General features: G+C 34.8%; 1 protein-coding gene across 4 annotated transcripts in view; it reads right to left on the reverse strand.

Moving 5' to 3' along the window:
• Nucleotides 1–25,914, reverse strand: part of ARB2A (ARB2 cotranscriptional regulator A) — a 425,319-nt gene that overhangs the window by 308,417 nt on the left and 90,988 nt on the right. For all 4 annotated transcript variants that reach the window (XM_076008184.1, XM_076008185.1, XM_012751806.2 and 1 more), the window contains one exon: nucleotides 3,809–3,874. In XM_076008184.1, coding sequence (XP_075864299.1) covers nucleotides 3,809–3,874 — 66 coding nt within the window. The remainder of the gene's footprint in view (nucleotides 1–3,808; nucleotides 3,875–25,914) is intronic.

Below are 25,914 nucleotides of genomic sequence, written 5' to 3' on the forward strand. Positions count from 1 at the left end.
CCTCACTTTATTGAGAAATCAACTTCAAACACCATTTGCACCAAACAATTTTAGCAGTTAACAATTTATTTGGGGATACTCATAAACCTCACTAATTGTGATGTTTCACTTAAACATGATATATATACAGTAAACTAAATGAAAATGTGTGGTAAAGCTGTTAATTCATTATCCAATATTCCACACAAGTGTAAGATACTACAATTGAGAATACTTTGTGCCTACTTATATGAGGTGTGGAGTAAACATAAAACACCATCATGATCTTTACCATCAAAACATGGGTTTCCACAAAACACTGACATTTAAAAACAAAGTTTTTCTTTTTAAATAGTTTACATATAAAACTAAAGCTTAGTTCATATCAGGGAAATACAAAGTTTGATGGTATTCTTTTAGTAAAAAGAACAGCTTTTACTAAAAAAACAACAACAACAAAAAAACCCAATCTCACTGCTAAGAGCACTCAGGAGCAAAATCATAACTATCGAAGAAAAATTTCACAAATGTACAAAACATGTGCCAATTTAAGGAGAGAGATTAATTTCATGAGCAAAATTTGGAGTTATTTTTTAAGCTTAAAAAATAAGGAAACTTGTATTAACCAAAAATGAGCATGAGGCTTATTTTAAGTCTCATATAAAGTAACTCTCTCTTGCTTATAGCTTTATAGTAGAAATAATCAGGTCTATACAACAAAGTCCTCCCACATCTAATCTTAGGTTTTCTATAAAGAAAATAGTAAAACTTAATCACATAACATGATCTATACAGCCAATTATCTAGTGATTCGTTCTAGAAATCTAGAGACTGAAGTGAGTTTTAGGGTTCCAAGGAACTAAAAGTATTATAATGTTAAAGGACTCAATATTAATTGTTATATAAATGAATTAACCTAAAGTTCTTTAAATATCATTCTTCAGAAACTTTGAAAGAAATAAAATTAACAAGAAAGGAAGACTGGAAAAAGTGTCAACATTTTACCCTCACTTTCAAGAAGACCAAATTTAATACATAGTTTTGATACAGTAAAACACTAGATCTAAAGTCAAAACTAAGACAAAAAGTTTGAATCCAAAAAAGACTGGCATATTAATTTCCAAAAAGGTACTAAAATCTTGGCTTTCATGCATTTCTAAAGAAAGAAAAGTTTACAAATAAACCAAAGGTTGGCCCTAGCTATTACACAGAATAATGTTTTATTCACTAATATGTCATAAGCACTTGGAACAGAGTCCAGCACCTAAAAGACCCTTAATAAATATTTGTTGAATGAATGAATAAATGAATGAATGACTAACAATGTGACCTGGTATTTGAGGTTACCTATAAAAGATTAAATGTGGAGTAGATTTCTTTTTTTTTCAAGAAAATATGAGAGTAGAAACAATTTGGTGGCATTTTATATCTTTGCCTCTCCCTAGCAAGGGTTAGAGGCATGCCCTTCCCCTCCACAATGCTCAAACAAGATAGATTTTTCCATCTGTTTACATCTTCTACAATTTCTTTTTTTAGCATTTCATAGTTCTCCTTGTATAAGTGTTTCATATCTTTTGTTAAATATACTCCTAGACATTTAATTTTCTTTGGGGCTATAGTAAAAGGTATTACATTTTTATTTGAGTTTCAGCTTGACTGTTATTGGCATATATGAATGCCTCTGATTTGTGTACATTGATTTTGTAACCTGAGACTTTACCGAATTCATTATCAAATCTAGGAGTCTCTTGGATGAACCCATGGGGTTTACTAGATATAATATCATATCATTAGTGAAGAGTGAGAGTTTGATCTCATCTGCACCCACTTGGATACCCTTAATACCCCTCTCTTGCCTGACTGCTATAGCTAGGACTTTGAGCACTATGTTGAACAGAAGAGGAGATAGTGGGCATTCTTGTCTAGTTCTGGTTCGAAGTGGGAATGGTTTCAATTTTTCTCCATTCAGTATGATATTGGCCATGGGTTTGTCATAAATGGACTTGATAATTTTAAGGTATGAACCACCTATGCCTATTTTGTTAAGAGTTTTTATCATAAAGGTGTGTTGGACTTTGTCAAATGCTTTTTCTGCATCTATTGAGAGAATCACATAGTCTTTGTTCTTGTTTTTATTTATGAGGCAAATTGCATTTATAGATTTGCATATGTCGAACCAGCCGTGCATCCCTGGAATAAAGCCCATCTAGTCATGGTGAATTATTTTTTTTATGTGCTGCTTAATTCTGTTTGCTAAAATTTTGTTGAGGATTTTTGCATCTATATTCATGAGGGATATTGGTCTATAATTTTCTTTTTTTGTTGGGTCCTTTCCTGGCTTTGGTATCAAGGTGATATTGGCTTCGTAGAATGAGTTAGGAAGGATACCATCCTTCTCAATGTTGTGGAATAATTTCTGTAGCATAGGTATGAATTCATCTTCGTATGTTTGGTAAAACTCTGAAGTGTAGCCATCTGGTCTGGGACTTTTCCATTTGGGGAGGTTATTAATTACTGCTCCAATTTCTGAGCTTGAGATTGGTCTATTCAGAAATTCTATTACTACCTGGGTGAACTTAGGGAGGTTGTATGTTTCCAGGAATTTGTACATTTCCTCCTTGTTATGTAGTTTTTGGCCATATAGTTTTTTATAGTAATTAAAAATAATGTTTTGTATTTCTGTGGTGTCTGTTGTGACCCCTCCTTTTTCATTTCTTATTGACTTTATTAGAGTCCTTTCCCTTTGAGATTTTGTCAATCTAGCAAGAGGGCTATTAATTTTGTTTATATTTTTAAAAAACCAGAACTATGGAATTAACTGTGGATCAAAAATTACCTATTAGATACAATGTACACTATTCAGGTGACCAGTACACTCAAAGCCCTGACTTCACCACTATACAATTCATCACCTCACCACTTGTATCCCCTAAATCTATTGAAATTTTTTTAAAAAGAAATTCTTAAGCCCTCCAATTTATAATAGAATAAAATTATCCAAGAAATTTTAAAACCTAATGCAAAATTTCATGTAAACAAAATTATCTATATGCAAGTTTTTGTGCCTTAAATTAATTGCTTTCATCAAGTATCCCAGATTCTTTTAAGTCATAAATTCAGAGAATTACCAGGGAGAGCAAAGATCATCTAATCCAGTCTAACCATCATTTTATACATATAATTACTATTTCTTCACTTGAAAGCTTAATATATTGTGTTTGACACTAAAAACAAAAGGGTTTTCTTCTTTTTTTTTTCTTTTGAGAATTTGAGTCTGAGAACAAATCTTAAACTTTTTCATTCTGAAATGGCAAAATGTGCAAAATTCAAAAAACTGTTCTGCCAAAAAGGGAAGGAGCAGTGTTATGAAACAGGAAGCACTAGGAATGAATTTGGGAATGTGTAGAGAAAACAACATATTATGTGTAGAGATAAAACATATTTTAAAAAGTCAAGAAATATTTAAAGAGATAGTGAATGTCTAATGCAACAAAAAGTACTCCGGTTTACTTCAAATAAATATATAAAAATAAATTATTCCAGTGAGAAGAAAAGATAAACCTTTTAATGGTTTCGTCATTTTCAAAAAGAACGGAAATCAATATTTTATCCTTATACAATTAGGATTATTATTTTATAAGAATTATTGTGTACAACATGATGCGGTATACTGACAAACTAAAATGATCTTTATCAATATCAACACACTAAAATATTTACATTTAAACTTATCACAGTTAACCTAAAAGTTTTCTTCTGAATTAAAAACTATTTTATTTAGAAGCAAACATTTTCTTTGGAATAAACATTTTTGAAAAATTGGACTTACTGGAATAGAGATTTTTTTCAAATTACAGTCCTTCTCCAGGAGCTCATATACATACTTCGTGATGATCTAAGTAGGAAAGAAATAACACATTAAGATGCAATGTCATCCATTATCAAAACTGACGTAAATTTTGGTAAATTATTGCTCTGAGTGAATATCTCTTCATCTTGGAATATTTTGATATTACATTAAGAGACTCTTTAGTGATTATCTATAATGGTTTGCTTCCTGCTGCTGTGTGAATAACTATGGATCTTAGTACTAAGAACTAGTACCAGTTAATAAAAATATACAAGATTTTCTCTGTTCAAGTGAATACTCTGACAGTATATTTTCTCTTTTCAGCATTTCTAGAATCTGTTTCTCCTATAATTTTTCTATAGGTATTACACGTAATATAGTACCTTACTGACTCTAAATCTCAACACCTCTTTTATGTTCAGTTACTGAAGAAGGAAAAGATCAGAGGTATTCTAAACAGAAAAAAAAAAAAAACTGAGCCAGAAAAATCTAGAATCAGTCAGTCAGTACTACTGTTTGTGGTAAGCAGAAACATGGTCCCCCAAAAGATGTCCACATCCTAATTCCTGGAACCTGTGAATGTGTTATGTTACATGGTAAAAGAGCCTGACAATACGATTAAGGTTAAGGACCTTAAGATGGGGAGATTATACTGGATTATTTGGGTGGGCCCAATCAAATCACATCAATTTTTAAAACTATAAGATTACAAAAGAATCTTCCACTTTTGTGTCAGAGAGATGCAAAGTAAGAAGTACTCCACTGGTTGTTACTAACTTTCAAGGTAGAGGAAGGAAACCACAAGCCAAGAAATGTGGTAACTTCTAGAAGGTGGGATAAACTTCAGCTTATAGTCAAGTAAGAAAATGTGACTTCAGTCTTACAACTGCAAGGAACTAAATTCTGCCAACAACCCAAATAAGCAATATACAAATTCTCTCCTAGAGCCTAAACGGCCTGTCCACACCTTGATTTTAGTCCATGGGGGCTCAAACGAGACTTATGACCTACAGAATTGTAAAATAATAAATTTGTATTGCTTTAAGCCACTAAAGGTATGGTAATTTTATTGCTGCTGTAGAAAACTAATACACTATTTCTATTAAGGAAGGCAAAGAATGAAGAAATGGACATCTAAAATAAAAGCAAATATTTAACAGGTGGTATTAATGGTCATTTTAAGGAGTGTTTCTACCCCCCACCCAAATGTCTCAAGTCATCTATGCAAAATATCTCAGAGAATAATTTTAGCAGTAAGATAATTAAAAGTCAAATTTTATTAAACAAAACCAAAGAATGATTTTTTTTTTTTTTTTTTTAGAAAATTAAGATGTCATTTGCTTTGGTTAAAATAGATTCTTTATCCTGCTTTCTTCAAGGAGTCCAAAATTCTTTCTCCTACATATACATTCGTTCATTTTAGAAATAGTATATTAGATGTATACTAGAACAGCTTTATTTTGGCTGGTACTGGTAATTTCAAAACCTACAGTATTATATTAGAACTAAATCTGTTAGTTATTAACTTAAGAGGATTCGTATTAATATATTTCAACATGATAATTACAATTATGTACATTAGACCTTCACCTAAAGGTAGTTGTATTATAGACCTGAAAGAGTGAACTAAAAATATAGGTTCATGTGTATAAAGTTAAATGATGCCCTGCTACTTTAAGAGAAATAGCTTAACTAAATGATATTAGCTAAAAAGAGTGGTTTAACATTTCTGAAGATTTCCTATATCCTTACATTTAAAGTAATAACAAAATCAATGAAACTTAATTCAGCCCAAACTCTACTACTAAGCAAAATGCTTAAGAGACATAATTTGAGAATTAAACTATTTTGGCAAGTCATATCTTACATCAATAGGAAATATATTATAGTTAATTCTCAATGTTTACACTATAGGATAATACAAAATAACTCAAAAATTTAAAAACTGTTTATTTTTGGTTTTGACATACATTATAGGCCTAGTAAGTGTATGTTCTAGAATTTTCACTATATCAAACCAAATAATAAAGCCATATATTAACAGTTGGAGAAATTCTACCTAACTCATCTAATTTGCCTTGCTCTCCAATTCCTGACTGCAGGAAAAAAAAAGGGAACCATGTATTTTTTAGGCATTCTCTCTCCTTAGAATGTTCTTCTCAGCCCTAGTCATCCTCCAAGAAACAGATCACATGTCAACTGTTTCAGGTAACTTTTACTACCTCACCCCAATGCTCCAAGGTAGGGCAAAGCATCCCACCTCTGCCCTCCTCTAGACATGGCTGAATATCATTATCTAACACACTAATTTGATATAATTTACCTGTCTGTTACCTGACTGGTCTTACAAAACTATTATTTGGGTATCCTACCTTTATTTCTTTTTGTATTCACAGGACTCTCTGGCCCACTGAAAGTACTTTAAAAACATACATGAATTATCCTCTCTGTCCATCCTGTCTACATCTTTTCAGGGAGATAAGTGTTTCAGAATTTTAAAAACCTTTCTAATTGCAAAATCAAGACTTAGGAGAAGAGCTAACTTCTCCGAGCCAGCAAACAGTAAACAAAGCTTAACTCCTAGCCAGATAAACATAAATCTCACACTAATGACCCATCTACCTTAGTTCCTACATCATGTTAGGCTTTCAACAAAAAAATACCAGGCACGCTAAAAGGCAAAAACAAACAAACAAACAAACAAACAAACAAACAAACAAAAATTCTACAGTCTGAAGAAAAAAACCAAGCATAAGAACCAGACTTAGATATGGCAAAGATATTGGAATTATCAGACTGGGAATTTAAAACAATGACTAATATGCTAAGGGCTTTATTGACAAAAAATGGACAACATACAAAAACAGATGGGTAATATAAGCAAAAACATTGAAACTCTAAGAAACAAAAGGAAATGCTAGACGAAAACTACTGTAACAAAAATGAAGAATGCCTTTGATGAGTTCATCAGTAGACTGGACACAGCAAAGAAAAAAAACAGTGAGCTTGAAAGATAAGTCAATAAAAATGTCCAAAACTTAAATGCAAAGCGAAAAAAAAAAAAAAAGGATGAAAAGACAGAACAGAATATCAGAGAATTGTGGGATTATTACAAAAGGTATGTAACTTATACATAACAAGAATACAAGAAGGAAAAGAGAAAGGAACAGAGAAACGGAAGTAATAATGGCTAAGGATTTTCCAAAATTAATGACAGACACAAAATAACAGATCCAGGAAATACAGAGAACATCAAGCATGATAAATACCAAAATACTATACTTAGTCAAAGAGAAACTCTTGGAAGAAGCCGGGGCAAAGGGCAGGAGGCAGGGTAACTTTACCAACATAGGAAGAAAGATAAGAATTACATCAGATTTTCTTAGAAACCATGTAAGAAAGAAGAAAGTAGAGTGAAATACTCAGTTTTGAAAGGAAAAAAAAACACCAATCTAGTCTTCTGTACCCTAGGAAGTTATCCTTCAGAATTGATGGAGAAATAAAGACTTTCTCAGACAAACAGAAATTGAGTGAATTTTTTGTCAGTAGACCTTCCTTGTGAGAAATGTTAAAAGATATTTTAGAGAGAAGAATGGCATAGGTCTGAAATGTGGATCAACATAAAGAAATGTTAGAGAAGAAAGAAATGAAGATAAAATATTTTATTTTGCTTATTCTTAACTGGTCTAACGAGTAACAGTTTGTTCAAAATAATGACAGCAACAATATATTTGGTGATCATAGCTTATAGATGAGCGAAATGAATAACAGCAATGCTATAAGTGTTAAGAAGGAAAAACTGAGAATACTCTGTTATAGGTACTTGTACTACCCATGAGGAGGTCTAGTGTTATTTGAAAGAAACACTGGAGGGAAACATTTACTACACCTGGTAATTTTCCTGGATTTCTTCTGATGCCTAAGAAGCAGCTATATAGACAAAATTAAATAAATCCACAACAGAGGAGATAGGGAAACAATACTGAGATTATATAGTTATGGAATAAATCCCTTGGCTACCAATAGTGTAATGCTCTCTAATGAATTAGAGTTTGATTCAACTTTTTTCTAGATCAGGGTTTTCCATCTAGGGATTAAAGGAAATTGTTAAAAGGAGAGGAAAGGTGACCAAAGAAATAAACCATAGAAATAAAGAAAATGAAGTCTGGTAAAAATAACTTTTCAACAGAGTACTTCTAACAGAAGAGGTACATTTACCCTGCTATAAATTTACTTTTGACATTTCTGGTGTGTGCTTATCATAAACTTCATTCATCTCAGCATTATTTTCGATTCTTAATTAAACAAGAAGCAAACACTGATATCCTTTACTCCAGTAAAAGCACTAAACTTATCCTAGCAGATCATAATTTAAGGGAGCGAAGGAAGGATAACATCAAAAAGCCTCCCAAAATAATACTTCAGACACTTTTAGGACTGAATTTGAGGAATAAAATGAGATGGATATATAATAAGAGATATGAGTGGATAGATATGAAGAGGATTAATATAAATATTTTAATTAAATAAAAACGTAAAGTTTATTTTATTACTAAATGGTCAAGATTTCTTTCTTTCTTACTCTACAGAAAATGTCTCATTAGTAACAAACTAAATTTGGGCTGATCAATTCATAGCAATAACAATTCAACTTTTATTTCACAACTTTATTAACTATGTAAGTTAAAAATTCCTACATTAGGCCCATTATTTGCTATCAAACTGGAACTAACTGAACTAACCAATGAGTACACATGTACATAGAAGAATGGAAAGCAAGCATGGGGGAGGGGCAAAAACCTACCTAATGGGTATAGTGAATGCTACTTGAGTGAGAGGCACACTTATAGCCATGTGGACACAAGCATCACCAAAGCAAACCATGTAACCAAAAATATTTGTACCACCTTAACACTTTGAAATAAAACAAACTAAAAAACCCCACAATTTTGAAAGAGTCTTGGGCTAATCAATTGTTACCTAGTAGAAATCTACTTCTAATTCATGGAATAAAATTAAATAATTTGTAATTAGTATAAAGAAGTGATAATATACTCTCAGTTCTAGGCTTAAAATAATTATATGTATGATGTTTATATTAAATGGATATTCATAAAACAGTTGAAAACAGTTTAGTTTTACATAAGCATCTTTTTTTTTTTGAGACAGAGTCTCACTTTGTTGCTCAGGCTAGAGTGAGTGCCATGGCATCAGCCTAGCTCACAGCAACCTCAAATTCCTAGGCTCAAGCAATCCTACTGCCTCAGCCTCCCGAGTAGCTGGGACTACAGGCATGCGCCACCGTGCCCGGTTATTCTTTTTGTATATATATATTTTTAGTTGGTCAATTCGTTTCTATTTTTAGTAGAGACGGGATCTCGCTCAGGCTGATTTCGAACTCCTGACCTTGAGCAATCCACCCGCCTCAGCCTCCCAGAGTGCTAGGATTACAGGCGTGAGCCACCGCGCCTGGCATACATAAGTATCTTTTTTAACATTATTCATTTGCTTAGGCAGCCTCAATTTCACAAATAAGCCCAGAGTCAGAACAGGCAGTCTGCTTTATCATAAATGTATCACAAATATAAATAAAGTTTTATATTAGGAGGTCTTACTATATGAAAGTTTTAATAATACTTTGGAAATAGACTCTTACTTTTAACACAATCTTTATTAAGATTTTATCTATTCTGTGTTACTCAGTTTTGCTTTGCTTATTGATAAAAATACTATTTAAAAACCCTGTAGCATTTAAGAAACCAGGTCTTACTCATTTCATCTCTAAATACACAAAGTACAACTGGTAAGAGATTTTAGCTTTGAGCAATGGCTTGATATGGAACTTGTGAATCCCCGAAGCAGAAAAACATTTATACAGCATCATTTTTACCTTCAGTGCTGAGCAGTTTATAGTTAGAGATTATAGTTATAGATTGAAATTTAGTAGCATACCAGCAAGATAGTATAGTATTGCTATAAGTATTAAAATTAATAAGTGAGTCACATCTATATATTAAATTTAATATTATAGATTATTCATTTTAAACAAAATGGAAAATTTATAATTATTATAGCTTAACAAAAACAGCAAATATTGATGTTCAAATATTAAATAATCACTCTTGAAAAAATATCCTTTTGATATTTTTACAAAAAAAAATCCTTCATGCATAATTAGGTTTACTTTCTATTTTACCCTGCTCTTGTGTTTTAGATGACTATTTTATAAATCACAAACAAAATAATTTGTTTGGTTGTTGCTTTTAATTCATATTGACAAGTTTACTCTAATTCATTGTAATTACTGAATTGGGATTTTTACTTTCCATTTTGAATACTTCTATTTACCTTGTTTTTTCTATACTTCTTTCTTTTCCTATCTTTTAATAGATTAAGCTTTCCTTATTCCTGCATTTCTGGCATAAAAGTTATATATTCTAGTACTATTCCTCTAGCAATATTCTTATAGTTTTAATGTAAATATTTGGCATAGTAATTAATGCTTCTAAAATTACTGCTTCTCTTCTCCACTTGAATAGTTCAAAGATTTGAGAGAGCTTTACCCCATCTTTTTAATTCCTCTTACCTCTTACAAGTTATTTGTTTCTTTGTTTGTTTTTAGAGATCGGGTCTTACTCTGGAGTGCAGTGGCTGGAGTGCAGTGGCTCCCTGACAGCTCACTGCAAACTTGAACTAGGCTCAAGCGATCTTCCTGCCTCAGCCTTCCAAGTAGCTCAGACTATAAGCACCTGCCACCATGACCAGCTAATTTTTCTTATTTTTTGTAGAGATGGGGTCTTGTTATGTTACCCAGGCTGGTCTTAAACTCCTGGCCTCAACTGATCCTCCTGCTAGGCCTCCCAAAGTGCTGGGACTATAGGCATGGGTCACCGCGTCTGACCTACATGTTATTTTTATATAGTATATTTGTTCTACCTTGGTTTTGTACTGTTGTTTGGTGATTATTATTGCTGTTGCTTTATATTATAGCTAAAGTTTATTTAGACTGTTCACATGCCTACCAATTCCTTTTCTCAGCATTTCTTCTTGGTTGTATCTCATTATTTCTTGTTAGTTAAGTTTTCTTTAGTAGTTCTTCAGAAAAAGGTAAACTATCAGCCTTTGTCTGAAAATGTATCTATCTGAACCCAATTTTAAATGATAGTTTTATTTTAGTATATACTTCTAGATCAATAGTTATTTTCTCTGCTGTCTTCTAGTTTCCATGGTTGTTGCTAATACTTCTGCTATCTGTCTAGTTGAGGTTGGAGGCAATCAGGCTTCATTCTCTGGTTTCTTTTATAATCTTCCCTATGTCTTTGATGTCCTGCCAATTCACTATAATGTCTAGGTGTGGGTTTAGCCTTATTAACCCTCCTGAGACCTTGATGTACTTCCTGAATCTTTCATCAATTCAAGACAATTAACAGTATTTCTTAAAATATTTCCTTTCTCCCATTCTCTTCTGCTAGAACTCCTGTTACATATGCATTAAATCTTTTTGTTCTATTATCCCTGTTATAAACTCTCTTTTATATGTTCCATCCGGTTTTTTTTTTTCTTTTTCTTTTTTTTTTTACCTCTCAGGGCTAGATACCGAGTAATTTCTTAGGATTACTTTCTAATCTAATTCTCCCTTCAGCTGTGTCGTATCTTCTATTTAACTAGTTTATTGAATTTTTAACTTTATTAACTTTATTTTGATTTCTATATATTTTATTTGGTAATATATAAAATCTACTCTTTTTCATATTTTCTTAATCTTTTTCACTGTTTTCTTTTTATGTTTTTAACCATTTTAAATACTTATTTTAAGATCTCTGAATAACAGTTCTATTATCCAAGGTTCTCATGTCTCTGGCTCTCCAACCATAGCCATCTTTTAAGAGAAACATCAATTTAAGGCATACCACCTTCATAAAGTATTACCCATAAAATATTTACTTGTCTCTGATTTCCTTTGTCAGCAGAAGTCTATTCACCATATAATTTATTGCCTTTTACTCTTCTGATTATTACATTTCTTTTAAGTCTTATTTCCTGTACTTGATGTAAGTTGGAGAAGAAAGACGATAGTTGAGACTTGATTATACTCAAACAAAACCAAGTAGAATAAGGTATTTAGTGAACTTTTTGCTGTTTTTTTAACTTTTTGTAATCATTCACTATTGAAGTAACATAAATGGACCCTAAAAGAGAACCTTGTAACCCAGATGATTATCCACTGTCCCTCTCTATTCTTTCTGGAGATTTCTTAGTCACTTAAGTTTGAGATTAAAATATTTAATGTATTACTTAATATTCAATGATAAAATATTTAATATAATATACACAGTATTCTCATAGTTTAAGGTGAAATAATGGCTAATATGAACAGGCCCTAGCTTAATTTGGGTTATTTTAGGATATTTAGTATTTATATGCAAAAAGACTGCAGGTAAAATCCAGTATGCCTGATTCCAAAATTAGTTCACCTTACTATGAGGAGTGAAGTTCACTACTAGATAATCTGAGCATCTGTAATACTTTCATTGTCATAAACATTGAATTAAATACTAAAAGTCTCCAGATTATACCACTCCCATAGTCCTTCTAGTCTCCCAACTCCTTCCTAATTGCCAACTTGACATCTCCAGCTATAGATACAAAACATCACCTAGTTACTTTACATTGCTAGGAATGGTCATCAGCATCAGTTTCATATTACTAGCCAAGAAAGGAAGTAGAACAGTCATGGCCATGCCCAAAGAGTATTAAATTTTTTCAGGCTGTGATATAAGGAATGCAATGAAAGCAAAGAAGAAAAAATCATCTGTTTTTCCTTCTTTGTGAGATGTCACTTTTGTTTCAGGGCTTCATCTGAGCTTTGATTAAATAAAAACTGCTTGAGCTGGTATCAGTTTGTAATTATATTTTTTACTAAACATACATATATGTATACAAATAAAACGGATATAGGTGTTTCCCTATATAAGTATATTAACACATTTGTATACACATGCATATATACATCTACATCTCAATTATTTCTAAATTTACCTATCTACAGAAAGTAATAACGATGAATATTATATGCTCATGTATAAACAGATATACATATTTATCTGCTGAGGGCCTAGACACAATGATACTACTAGTAATACACAAATCTTGGTGTGTGAGAAAGGGAGTGTGTTTGTGTGTGTGTAAACACATATATATACATACATACATACTCATGCATCACTTCATGATAGCAATATGTTCTGAAGAATGCATCAGGTGATTCACCACCATGCAAACAACATAGAGTGTACTTACACAAACCCTGATGGTATAGCCTGCTACACCAGGTGTGGTATAGTCTATTACTCACAGGCTACAAACTTGTAGAGCATGTTAATGGTATAGTCTATTGCTCATAGGCTACAAACTTGTACAGCATATTAATGTACTGAATAACATGGACAACTGTAACACAATAATAAATATCTGTGTACCTAAATATATCTGAACATAGACTAGGTACAGTAAAAATACAGTATTATGATCTTATGGGACCACCTTCATATATGCAGCCTGTCATTGACTCAAGCATCTTTATGTGGTGCACAACTCTGTGTCTGCACGTGTGTGGACAATTCTCTACTAAAAGGAGACAGAACTCATTAGAGAAAAGGCTGATTCAAGGCCTGGAATAGAGAAAGTGCAAAATAAGTCTGAAAAAAATTTTTGCACTAAAAATAAAGAAAACACTGAAAGAGTGGTTTATAAATGTTAGAAGAACACAAAAATCCGCTTGACGAGGATACTTCTAGCCAAATCTGGGACAATTTGGTTATCAAAATAATGACAGCAATGGATGATATTGCCCAATAAATAAAATAAGAATCTATGAGTCCATAATGATATAAATAAAGTAAAAAGGAAGGAGGAGGGAAATCTCTTTTTTTTTTTTACAGTAGAATGTCAACTAATACCTATAGAAAAAATGATAGACTTAGAAAATCAATGTATGCCAAAATTAGTACATAAAAGTTTCATAGTCTCAAGTTATCTTCCTGAAAATTATAATACACAGAGAAAAGTAATAGTAATTACCAATATTGGAATAAACCAAAATCACTTGCTTTTTATATCATGTTTGGAGGATAAAAGATCACATCTAAAGTACTTCAGCCAAAAATTCATAACTTCAATGTAATCATGAGAAAACACAGGGCAAATTCAAATTGAGAGCCACTCTACAAATGTTCTGTACTTCTGAAAAGATGTCAAGGTCAAGAAAGACAAAGACAGGATAAGGAATACTTTCAGAATAAAGGAGAATAAAAAGACATAACAACTAAATGCAATGTGCAAACCTGAATTTGATCATGGACTTAAGGAATATTAGCTATTAAGTGTATTATGTGACAAGTAGCAAAATTTAAACATGGTCTACAGATTAATAATATTGTAGCTATGGAGAGTTTTCTGATTCTGATAATTACACTATAGTTATAAAGAGAATGTCCTTGTACACAAGAAATACACACCAGGTATTAGTGGTAAAGGGACATAATGTTTCCAAAGTACTCTCAAATGTTTGAGAAAAAGATTAAACAAGTTCTATGTCATATATATGGCTCCTTATATTTGTGTAACTTTTCTATAAGTGAGAAAATATATCAAAACAAAAAGTTATCTTAAAATTTCTCTAACTATCCATGTATCTTGTTCAGATGCTACTGACATTGTACCTTTTTCCACAAGTTATTTCAATAATAATATGGCAGATGACTAACAAAGTAATAATAATTTGCTTTTATCAAAATATTTTAACTTCTTGAAATGTTACAAGACTGTAAGTATATGTGGAGGTATTTTTCACCCATTATTACATGTCAAAAATCAAGACTACTAGAATAAATCCTATATTTTGCTATTTGTGTCAATGTTTATCCCCACCTAAAATTCTCTTAACTTCCTCCATTTCTTCCATTCCCTAAAACTCAATTCAAATGCTACATCCTACCTGAAGTTTTCACTGATTTTGCCAATGAACTCTGTGCCTTTCTTATGACATTTATCATTCCATTATGATCATCTCACATACTCATTTGCCTACTGAATTATAAACACCTTAAAAACATAAATTATATCCTATGTTTATATACTATCAACCACAATACATGAACAATGAATGAAAATATTAATTAGTAGGATTTGCAAATACATGGCACTTCACAGTTTATAAAGAACTATAAGAAAAACAATCTTTCAATAAGTAACTTTTTGTATTGAAAACAAATCCATGATTTAAACATAAAATCCCTATCCTCCATTGTGTCTCCTGTAGTTAATTTTCCTATTAGTTTTGTATACATCCTTCCAGTGTTTTTCTGAGTGAATATAATTATATAAAATTAATTTTTATTTTCTCTTCTTTCTTAAAAAAGACAGTATATGTAACACGCTGTGTTGCACAAAGTTTTTTTTATTATCCCCTCTTTCTTACAGTATACCAAGTACCCTGTGTTACTTTATCACGTAAAAATTTATCTTGGTGATCTGCCTTCTGAGGAATAAATATCTCCTTCATTTGTTTTAACTAGCCATAGCATTCCATTGTGTGGATCTATGATGACTTAATCAATCAATTTTTAAAATATTTAATGCTTCTCAAAAAAATTCACTGAGAAAAACATATATAACCTCAAGTATTGTTTACTGAATCTTATTAAAATTAGATGCATGCAAAATTATGATCTTGGGATTTAGAATAATTTAATATAAAGATTCACACTATAAGTTACCTAGCTACTTAAAAATAACATCCTTCCTTCTTAATGCCCTATTTACCCAAACTCTACATTCCATCCTAGCTCCCTTCTAGAAGAGTATGGAGGAAGAGAGAGTAGAAGAGAGGGAATGAGAGATGAAGGAAGTGAGGGACCAAGGGAAGAAATGAGGAAGAAAAGAAACATAAAATTTCTTAAGGGTGGTGGAGCAAAATGGCGGACGAGAAACAATGCCAGACAGAGTGTCTCTGCAGAAAATACAGATTCTAGCAGAAATTAGAAAAAAGAAGCAACAAGACGAGCATACAGTGGACGAGGGCCAGAAGGAGGGGTACCTGAGACCCCGGGGAGACTCCACGGGAGGAGGCTGCGGAGGAGAACTGGAGGATGAGACCACCGGAGCAGCCCGGAGACCAGCGCCAAGGGTAGGTGGATTTGCTGTTTCCCCTCCCCTGCATTTGGGACTGCTGGTGGGCTCCCCAGCGGGTGGAGAGACCTGCGGACACCAGCCCAGAGACCGCCGCCGCCAGTCAGCGGTGAGCCTGTAGCAGACGTGGCACCAGGTTCCCAACTTCCTCCGGGCACCTCCGTGTGCACAGACCCGAGCCGTGTGGCAGGCGCCATATTGCCTCCTCCTCCCCTCCGCCGACCCTACCCGCGGCTGCCCAGAGAGACAATACAGCCACCAGCCAGAGGCACCTCCAGGGAACGGGACTTTCCCTTTTGGGACCCTACAGCTGACTCAGGGGAACTCAGACTGTGAGCTCCCTACCCGCCAGCTCTTCCAGGTGCTGCTGGCACGGTGTTCCCAGGAGAACGGTGCCGACTCAGAGGCTGAGAGACATAGACCCAGCTTGGGCTCCCTATGGGTAAATTGGGACCGGAAATCCTCTCCCTGGTGGGGATACAGTTTGAACTCTGGGACCCAGAGGTCGGACCTGCAGACCAGATCCCCTGTACCGAGGGCTAGCATTGCCGGGGCACAGAAAGGTTATATGTGAACAGCCTACTGAGGTGTGTGTGCCTCCAGGGGCGGATCGACATCCTAGAGGGCAACCCTCCTCCCAGGAGGAGGCCATGCGCCCAGCCCAGGTGGCGTTCTGAGCAGGGAACCTCCCCGCCGGCATCACAGTCCGGGGAGGACTGGTGGCTTGTGGTCTGGCCTGCTGGCAGAGGCCCAGGAGTAGCTGCGGAGTTGGGGAGGGTGGAAAGAAGTGAGGCCCGCTCCAGACTGCGGGTCTAAGACAGCCCCACCCCCACAAGCAGACTTTCTGGCTGAGCGACACCATTCCAGTCCCGCCTTGACAGCTTCTCCTGGAAGCAGAGAACAGAACTTTGACCTCTGCTAACCGCCTGAGGGCAGGCTTACCCAACCCAGCTCCGCCCAGAACAAGAGCTGATAACAGGAAACAAAATCAACACCATAGCCTGTTCCTCCAAGCAAACGCCACCTACTGACAGGGACGGCATCTTGCACAGCCTTTCCACGGCACCCACTGACTCAATAGACAGGGAGTGGTCCAATCTCACCCACAGACACCACCTAACACCTAAGAAACTAAACAAGGTGTGTGAATACCCAAACAATAACCTAAAGGAAAGAAACAACAACTGATCGACATGGGAAGAAATCAGCGAAAGAACTGAGAAAATATGAAGAACCAAAAGGAAAACACACCCCCAAAGAGGAGCACCAGCCCCCTAGAAACGGACACCAACCAAAATCAGGCAAACAATATGACACAAGAGGAATTTCATATGTGGATCATAAGAACACTCACCCAGCTGCAACAACAACTCAATAACCAACACAAAGAAACCACAAAAAGCCTCCAGGATATGGAAAAAGAAATAGACACAATGAAGAAAAGTTTAACCGAACTCCTGGAAATGAAGAATCAATTCAAGGAAATACAAAATACAGTGGAAAGCCTCAAGAACAGGGTAGACCAAACAGAAGAAAGAATCTCAGAGCTTGAAGATAACACCCTCCAATTAAATAAATCAGTCACAGAAATAGAGCAGAGAAACAAGAGAAAAGAGCAAAGCCTACAACAGCTGTGGGATTATGTGAAGAAACCTAATGTGAGGGTCATAGGGTTACCAGAAGGGGAAGAAGACAACACTCAAGGAATTGGACAAGCTGTTTGAAGATATAATAGAGGAAAATTTCCCAGGCCTTGCTCAAAATCTTGATATACAAGTTCAAGAAGCTCAGAGGACCCCTGGGAGATTCAACGCAAACAGGAAGACGTCACAACATGCAGTCATCAGACTGACCAAAGTATCAACTAAAGAGGCCCTTCTAAGAGCTGTAAGACAAAAGAAGCAAGTAACATACAAGGGAAAGCCAATTCAAATAACATCAGACTTCTCTAATGAGACCTTACAAGCAAGGAGAGACAGGGGCCCCATTCTCACTCTTTTGAAACAAAACAATGCCCAGCCTAGAATACTATTCCCTGCAAAACTAAGCTTCGTATATGAAGGAGAAATAAAAACATTCTCAGACAAGCAAAGGCTCAGAGAATTGACCAAGACAAGACCAGCCCTACAAGAAGTACTTAAAACAGCGTTTACGCACGGAACATCATAATAATAACCCATAATAACCCACAATATTAATAACCCAAAGATATTAAAGGCCAGATATTACAATGGCTCAAGACAGAAATCATAGCAACAACATCCAACCCAAAAGAATGAACAGTAATCTACCTTACCTATCAGTTCTCTCAATAAATGTGAATGGCTTAAACTCTCCACTCAAGAGACATAGGCTGGCTGAATGGATAAGAAAATACAGGCCAAGTATATGCTGTCTTCAGGAAACACATCTAACCTGCAAGGATGCATAAAGACTAAAAATAAAAGGGTGGAGATCAATATTCCAAGCAAATAGAAGCCAAAAGAAGGCTGGTGTGGCAGATCTAATTTCAGACGATTTAGTTTTTAAACCAACAAAAGTAGTGAAAGACAAAGAGGGTCATTATATAATGGTGAAGGGCACAGTTCAACAAGAAGAGATAACAATTTTAAATATATATGCACCAACTTAGGTGCACCCAGATTCATAAAGCAAACCTTACTGGAGCTAAGCAAATGGATTAATAGCAACTCCATAATCACCGGAGATTTCAACACCCCACTGACGGCACAAGACAGATCCTCCGAACAGCAAATTAATAAAGAAATAATGGACTTAAACAAAACTCTAGAACAATTGGGTCTGACTGACATTTACAGAACATTCTACCCCAAAACCACTGAATATACGTTCTTCTCATTAGCTCACGGGACATTCTCTAAGATTGACCATATCCTAGGACACAAAGTAGATCTCAAGAAATTTAAAAAAATAGAAATCATACCATGTACCTTCTCAGATCACTGTGGAATAAAAGTAGAAATCAACCCTAACAGAAACTCACATTTCTACACAAAAACGTGGAAATTAAACAACCTCCTACTAAATGATTACTTCACAAATGAAGAAATCAAGACAGAAATAAAAAAATTCTATGAAGAAAACGACAATGGAGAGACAAGTTATCAACTCCTCTGGGACACAGCTAAAGCAGTTCTGAGAGGAAAGTTTATCTCCATAAATGCCTATAACCAAAAGACAAGAAGATCACAAATAGACAATCTAATGAAACGACTCAAAGAGCTCGAAAAAGAAGAACAGACCAACCTCAAACCCAGCAGAAGAAGTGAAATCTACAAGATCAAATCAGAACTAAACGAAATTGAAAACAGGGAAGCTATTCAGGAGATTAATAAAACAAAAGTTGGTTCTTTGAAAAAATAAACAAAATTGACACACCATTGGCTAAGCTAACGAAAAGCAGAAAAGAGAAATCTCTAATAAGCTCCATCAGGAATAAAAAAGGAGATATCACAACTGATCCCAAAGAGATACAAGATACAATTTATGAATACTACAAAAATCTTTATGCACACAAACTGGAAAATGTGGAGGAAATGGACAAATTTCTAGAAACACACAGCCTCCCTAGGCTCAACCAGGAAGAAATAGATTCCCTGAACAGACCAATCTCAACAGCTGAAATAGAAACAGCAATTAAAAATCTCCCTAAAAAGAAAAGTCCCGGTCCAGATGGCTTCACACCCGAATTTTACCACACTTACAGAGAAGAACTAGTACCTATCTTGCAGAAACTATTCCACAACATCGAGAAGAACAGAAACCTCCCCGACACCTTTTATGAAGCGAATATTACTCTGATACCAAAACCAGGAAAGGATGCAACAAAAAAAGAAAACTACAGACCAATATCCCTAATGAATATAGATGCAAAAATTTTCAACAAAATCTTAGCTAACCAAATCCAGACGCTTATCAAAAAAATAATCCACCACGACCAAGTGGGCTTCATCCCAGGGATGCAGGATGGTTCAACATACATAAATCTATAAATGCAATTCCCACATAAACAGAAGCAAAAACAAAGACCACATGATCCTTTCAATAGATGCAGAAAAAGCTTTTGACAAAATTCAACACCCTTGCATGATACGAACGCTTAAGAAAATCGGCATAGAAGGGACATACCTAAAAATGATACAAGCCATATATGACAGACCCATAGCCAACATCATACTGAATGGGGAAAAATTGAAATCATTCCCACTTAAAACTGGAACCAGACAAGGCTGCCCACTATCTCCACTTCTGTTCAACATAGTGCTGCAAGTCTTGGCTACAGCAATCAGACAGGAAAATGGAATCAAAGGTATCCAAATAGGGGCAGAAGAGATCAAACTTTCACTGTTTGCTGATGATATGATATTGTATCTAGAAAACCCCAAGGATTCAACCAAGAAACTCCTGGAACTGATCAATGAATTTAGTAAAGTCTCAGGATACAAAATCAATACACAGAAATCAGAGGCATTCATATACGCCAACAACAATCTAATTGAGAACCAAATCAAAGACTCAATTCCTTTCACAATGGCAACAAAGAAATTAAAGTACCTAGGAATATACTTAACCAAGGACGTAAAAGACCTCTACAGGGAGAACTATGAAACTCTGAGGAAGGAAATAGCAGAGGATGTAAACAGATGGAAATCCATACCATGCTCCTGGATCGGTAGACTCAATATCATCAAAATGTCTATACTACCCAAAGTGATCTACAGATTCAATGCAATACCTATTAAAATCCCATCAGCATTCTTCACAGATACAGAAAAAATAATTTTACGCTTCGTATGGAACCAAAGAAGACCCCGAATATCAAGAGCAATTCTAGGCAACAAAAACAAAATGGGAGGCATTAATATGCCAGATATCAAACTATACTACAAAGCTGTAGTAATTAAATCAATGTGGTATTGGCACAAAAATAGGAGTATTGACCAGTGGAACAGATGCGAGAATCCTGATATAAAACCATCCTCATATAGCCATCTAATCTTTGACAAAGCAGACAAAAATATACGCTGGGGAAAAGAATCCCTCTTCAATAAATGGTGCTGGGAAAACTGGATAGCCACCTGTAGAAGGCTAAAACAGGACCCACACCTTTCACCTCTCACAAAAACCAACTCACGCTGGATAACAGACTGAAACCTAAGATATGAAACTATTAGAACTCTAGAGGAAAAAGTTGGAAACACTCTCCTAGACATCGGCCTGGGCAAAGAGTTTATGAAGAAGTCCCCAAAGGCAATCACAGCAGCAACAAAAATAAATAAATGGGACATGATCAAACTACAAAGCTTCTACACAGCCAAAGAAATAGTCATGAAAGTAAACAGACAACCTACAGAATGGGAGAACATTTTTGCATCCTATGTATCCGATAAACGGCTGATAACTAGAATATACTTAGAACTCACGAAAATCAGGAAGAAAAAAATCAAATAACCCCATTAAAAAGTGGGCAAAGGACTTGAACAGAAACTTTTCTAAAGAAGACAGAAGAATGGCCAACAAACATATGAAAAAATGCTCAACATCTCTAATCATCAGGGAAATGCAAATCAAAACCACAATGAGATATCACTTAACCCCAGTGAGAATGGCTTTTATCAAAAAATCTCCAAACAATAAATGCTGGCGTGGTTGCGGAGAGAGAGGAACACTCCTACACTGCTGGTGGGACTGCAAACTAGTTCAACCTCTGTGGAAAGCAATATGGAGATATCTTAAAGTGATACAAGTGATTCTACCATTTGATCCAGCAATCCCATTGCTGGGCATCTACCCAAAAGATCCAATGACAAAAAAGACACCTGCACTCGAATGTTTATAGCAGCACAATTCATAATTGCAAGGCTGTGGAAACAGCCCAAGTGTCCATCAATCCAAGAATGGATTAATAAAATGTGGTATATGTATACCATGGAGTACTATTCAGCTCTAAGAAACAATGGTGACATAGCACATCTTATATTTTCCTGGTTACAGCTGGAACCCATACTATTAAGTGAAGTTTCCCAAGATTGGAAAAACAAGCACCACATATACTCACCAGCAAATTGGTATTAACTGAACAGCACCTAAGTGGTCACATAGGTACTACAGTAATAGGGTATTGGGCAGGTGGGAGGGGGGAGGGGGGTGGGTATATACATACATAATGAGTGAGATGTGCACCATCTGGGGGATGGTCATGATGGAGACTCAGATTTGTGGGGGGAGTGGGAGAAATGGGCATTTATTGAAACCTTAAAATCTGTACCCCCATAATATGCCAAAAAAAAAAAGTTCTTAATAATTAAGGTTTAATATTATTCAATAATGTCAGTTTGGCTAAACCTAAAAGGGCTACTCCAGCATCTTTACATTAAAGAGACTATGCTATGAATGGCAATGAGCTGTCTAATTAGAACCAAAGCACATTTACCCTGGATACATATCCTCTTAAGTTAAAATTATATCTTAAATTTCACTAAAATTATCTCCATCTCGACCCTACTTTTCCCCTTAAAACCTTTTATACTTCATTCTCCATGGGTACATTCTAAACCTTTAAAATATCTTTTGAAGTAACTGCTTTTTCAGCATATCTTTGAAATAAAATTCATTCCTCCAACTTTCCATTAGCATTCCCTAAGGTGCTACTCAATATCCCCAGCTGTTCTCCATTTAGATGAGCTTCAGATCACTTGTTCTCACATTTCCCTCTTACCTGCTCTAAAGAGCCCATATTCTATCTCATCCTTTCTTCCCAATAACCAGATTCTTAAACAACTCACCAGAGCACCAGACTGGAGAATATATGCAATTAACTACTGGTATCTCCTTCTAGTGACTTTACAGGCACCTTAAATGTTCAGACATTTATGAGGAACCTAAATATGTTCAAACTGAATTCATCTATATATGTCCAAAGCTATTTCTCCATTATGTGCATCACCTCCATAATGGCACTACCATACATCTAACTGCTCAAGCTAGAAGCCAGAGTATCCTGGCTCTTCCTCCTTCATCTTCCTCGTATATTCAATCAAGTCTCTCAAGCTAATACTGGAATATCTCCATAACTCCCCATCTCTACTATCACCACTGTAGACATGTTTCTTCACATCTCTTCCTTGAATTGTTTCTGTAGCTTCCTAACATATCTTGCTATATCTAACATGCTGTCTTTCAAATCCAATTTCCTCTTATAGATGTATTATTCCTTTAAAAATGCAAATCTACTAGCTTTCCAGTGCTCCTCAGATAATGACTCAAATCCTATGAGGGCCTACCAGATCTGGTCCCTGCCCTCTGCCCAAGTTTAATCTTGTACCACTCTCTTCATTCTCTGTGGGTAGCTACACTGGCTTTCTTTTAAATTTTCAGATGTATCAGGATCTTTTCACCCCAGAACCTTTGCAAATGATGCTGCTTTGCTTTGAATGCTTCTTCCATTTTTTGCTCATTCAGCTTTAACATTGCCTGGCCCCAGTCTATCCTTAAGACATAGCTAAGAATCTTGCATTATTCCTTCCTAACACTTAGATCATTAGTAATGCCTTTTCCAAGATCTGTCTTTGACATTAGACTTTAGGCTTTTGAAAGAGTAGCCACAATATATATATATCTTGGGCTGAATGTCTACTAGCCCATATAATGGCAGTCGATGTTTTCTGAATAAATAGTAATAATAGCAAACATTTGCATAGTATTCATACTGACCTAAGTTCCTTTAATAAATCTCTACTCATTTAGTCTTTACAACAACCCCATAAAATAAAGGGCCTTAGGTCCTTCTAAGGACCTTTGGCATTGAAAAGATCGTATAAATATAACCCACCCATGGCCACCCAGCCAAGTAAGTCATTGAGGTTAGATTCAAACCTAGCCAATCTGTCAGCCCTGGAGTATAGAATCTATTTCCTGAACTTGCATAGTGCATTATTTCTCCTAGGTTACAAAGCCTTTTAGTAAATAAAAATACTGAGGGAGAATGGAATGCAAAACCAAAATTAAATGGTTATTAGTAACCTAATAGTAGCAGACAAGAACAAAAACAAAAGAGGATGTTTAAAATGGTCTAAGTCTCTATGGCAGGTAAAATATTATAGAGACTAATTTTAATTGCCTAAAACAGGCATTCTTAATTTATAAGCAATATCCCTCTTGGATGATTGATGAAGTCAACAGACTCTTCTCAGAATAACATTTTTAAAACAAAAATAAAATACAGAACTGCATAGGAAAGCAATTTTATTGGAATAAAGCTGTACAAAATTCTTAAAATACCAAATTTGTGATATATTATAATGTATGTTCTTTTTTATTAATGCATTTTTGATAGATCTAGAACTATTATCATATGGAAACATACATGATTTCTATCTGTGACAAAGTCATAAGACTACTAAAACTATTATTTTTATGTCCATAATTATAAGATAATTAGGTTAGAGGTTAGTAAAAAAAAAATATGATTTTTATCCCATGTAAGATAAATTCCTAGACCCTACTCCCCAAATCCTATCATCCCAATCCCCGTTTAAGAATCTCCATGTTAAACCACACTACCCGTAGCCTACAGATCCTTTCCACAGTATTCTTTGTCCTGAACCAAAGGGAAAAATGGTCTGATCTACATCTTTCCTGTGATGTACACTATATAAAAAGTACTGTTCTAGATTTATTTCCTTACCATATGAATTTATATAAAATTAGTTTTAATATTGGGTATATTCAGATGATTTGACATGAAACAATAGAGACAAATTTTTCTATTTCTATTAATAATATCAATATCCATGTTTCAAAACCAAGAATGAAGATTCCATGGTTCTTGAACTCGGGCATTCCATACAACACCATCAGTATGTCAGGCCTCTAGGTAAGGAATCCCACACTAATTTTTCAGGACCTTTACCTCTTTCTTTCTCATTCTATTAAATATCTGTAAAAAAATGATCTCAAAGGTAGTCATGTTGGAATGACTTTGTGCTCATCATCTTTGTTAGCATACTCAAGGAAACACATTATAGTTCACACATCTATAGCAGACCAATAGATGAAAAGAAAAACTTTAGTAATAGATACAATTAAGCCAGAAAAAGAAAAAGCTATAAATCAGACATTGTACATGCATACAATAAATTTCCTATAAATGATGTGCCCTATGTAAGAAAAAAATACTTACATAAAGAATAGAACCACACTGTTATTAGGGGGAAAAACACCAGGTAGACTGATTGAATTTTACCATTGTCTCAGAATGGCCTTTGCTATGCCATCTGAAAGCTTAAAGTCATTTGTGAGACTGAGATAATATCAGCAACCACATTGTAGATTAACACTATGCTTCTTCATATTTTTCAAAAGAAGATAATTATTCCCATGACGATAACAGAAATAAAATGATACTATTTTCACCACTCTCCTTTTACTTTCCACATGGAGAGTTTAACAATTTAACAAGAAAAGTCTTTCTTGAGCTAGAGAAAAGGACAATTCTATTGAACACAATACTGTGGATGCTACTGGGAACTACTATTCTAAGAAATATAGGCTATCTCAAGAGATACTCTCTTTTATAACCATGGCATTGAGGTGGGAAAAGGGAATAAGAAAACAGTATTCTCCAATTTTCCTGTTTCTACCATAAGTAAAAAAAAAAAAAAAAAAAGAAAAAGGCACAATAAAGTCAGTTAGATTTCAGCTCACAGTCATAGTGGAGTTACTAGTCTTTGGATGTTTAGATATGCCTCCTACTGTAAAGAACTAGACAACTGTATAAAATGTATTAAATTGTTTCAGATAGGGGAAAACAGGCAGTATAGATCTATAATCTCTGTGAGAAGGAAAACAAAGAAGGTGAGCCCCATAATTACCTT

The sequence above is a fragment of the Microcebus murinus genome, chromosome 11 (genome assembly GCF_040939455.1).
Source record: "Microcebus murinus isolate Inina chromosome 11, M.murinus_Inina_mat1.0, whole genome shotgun sequence".
Classification (NCBI taxonomy): domain Eukaryota; kingdom Metazoa; phylum Chordata; class Mammalia; order Primates; family Cheirogaleidae; genus Microcebus; species Microcebus murinus.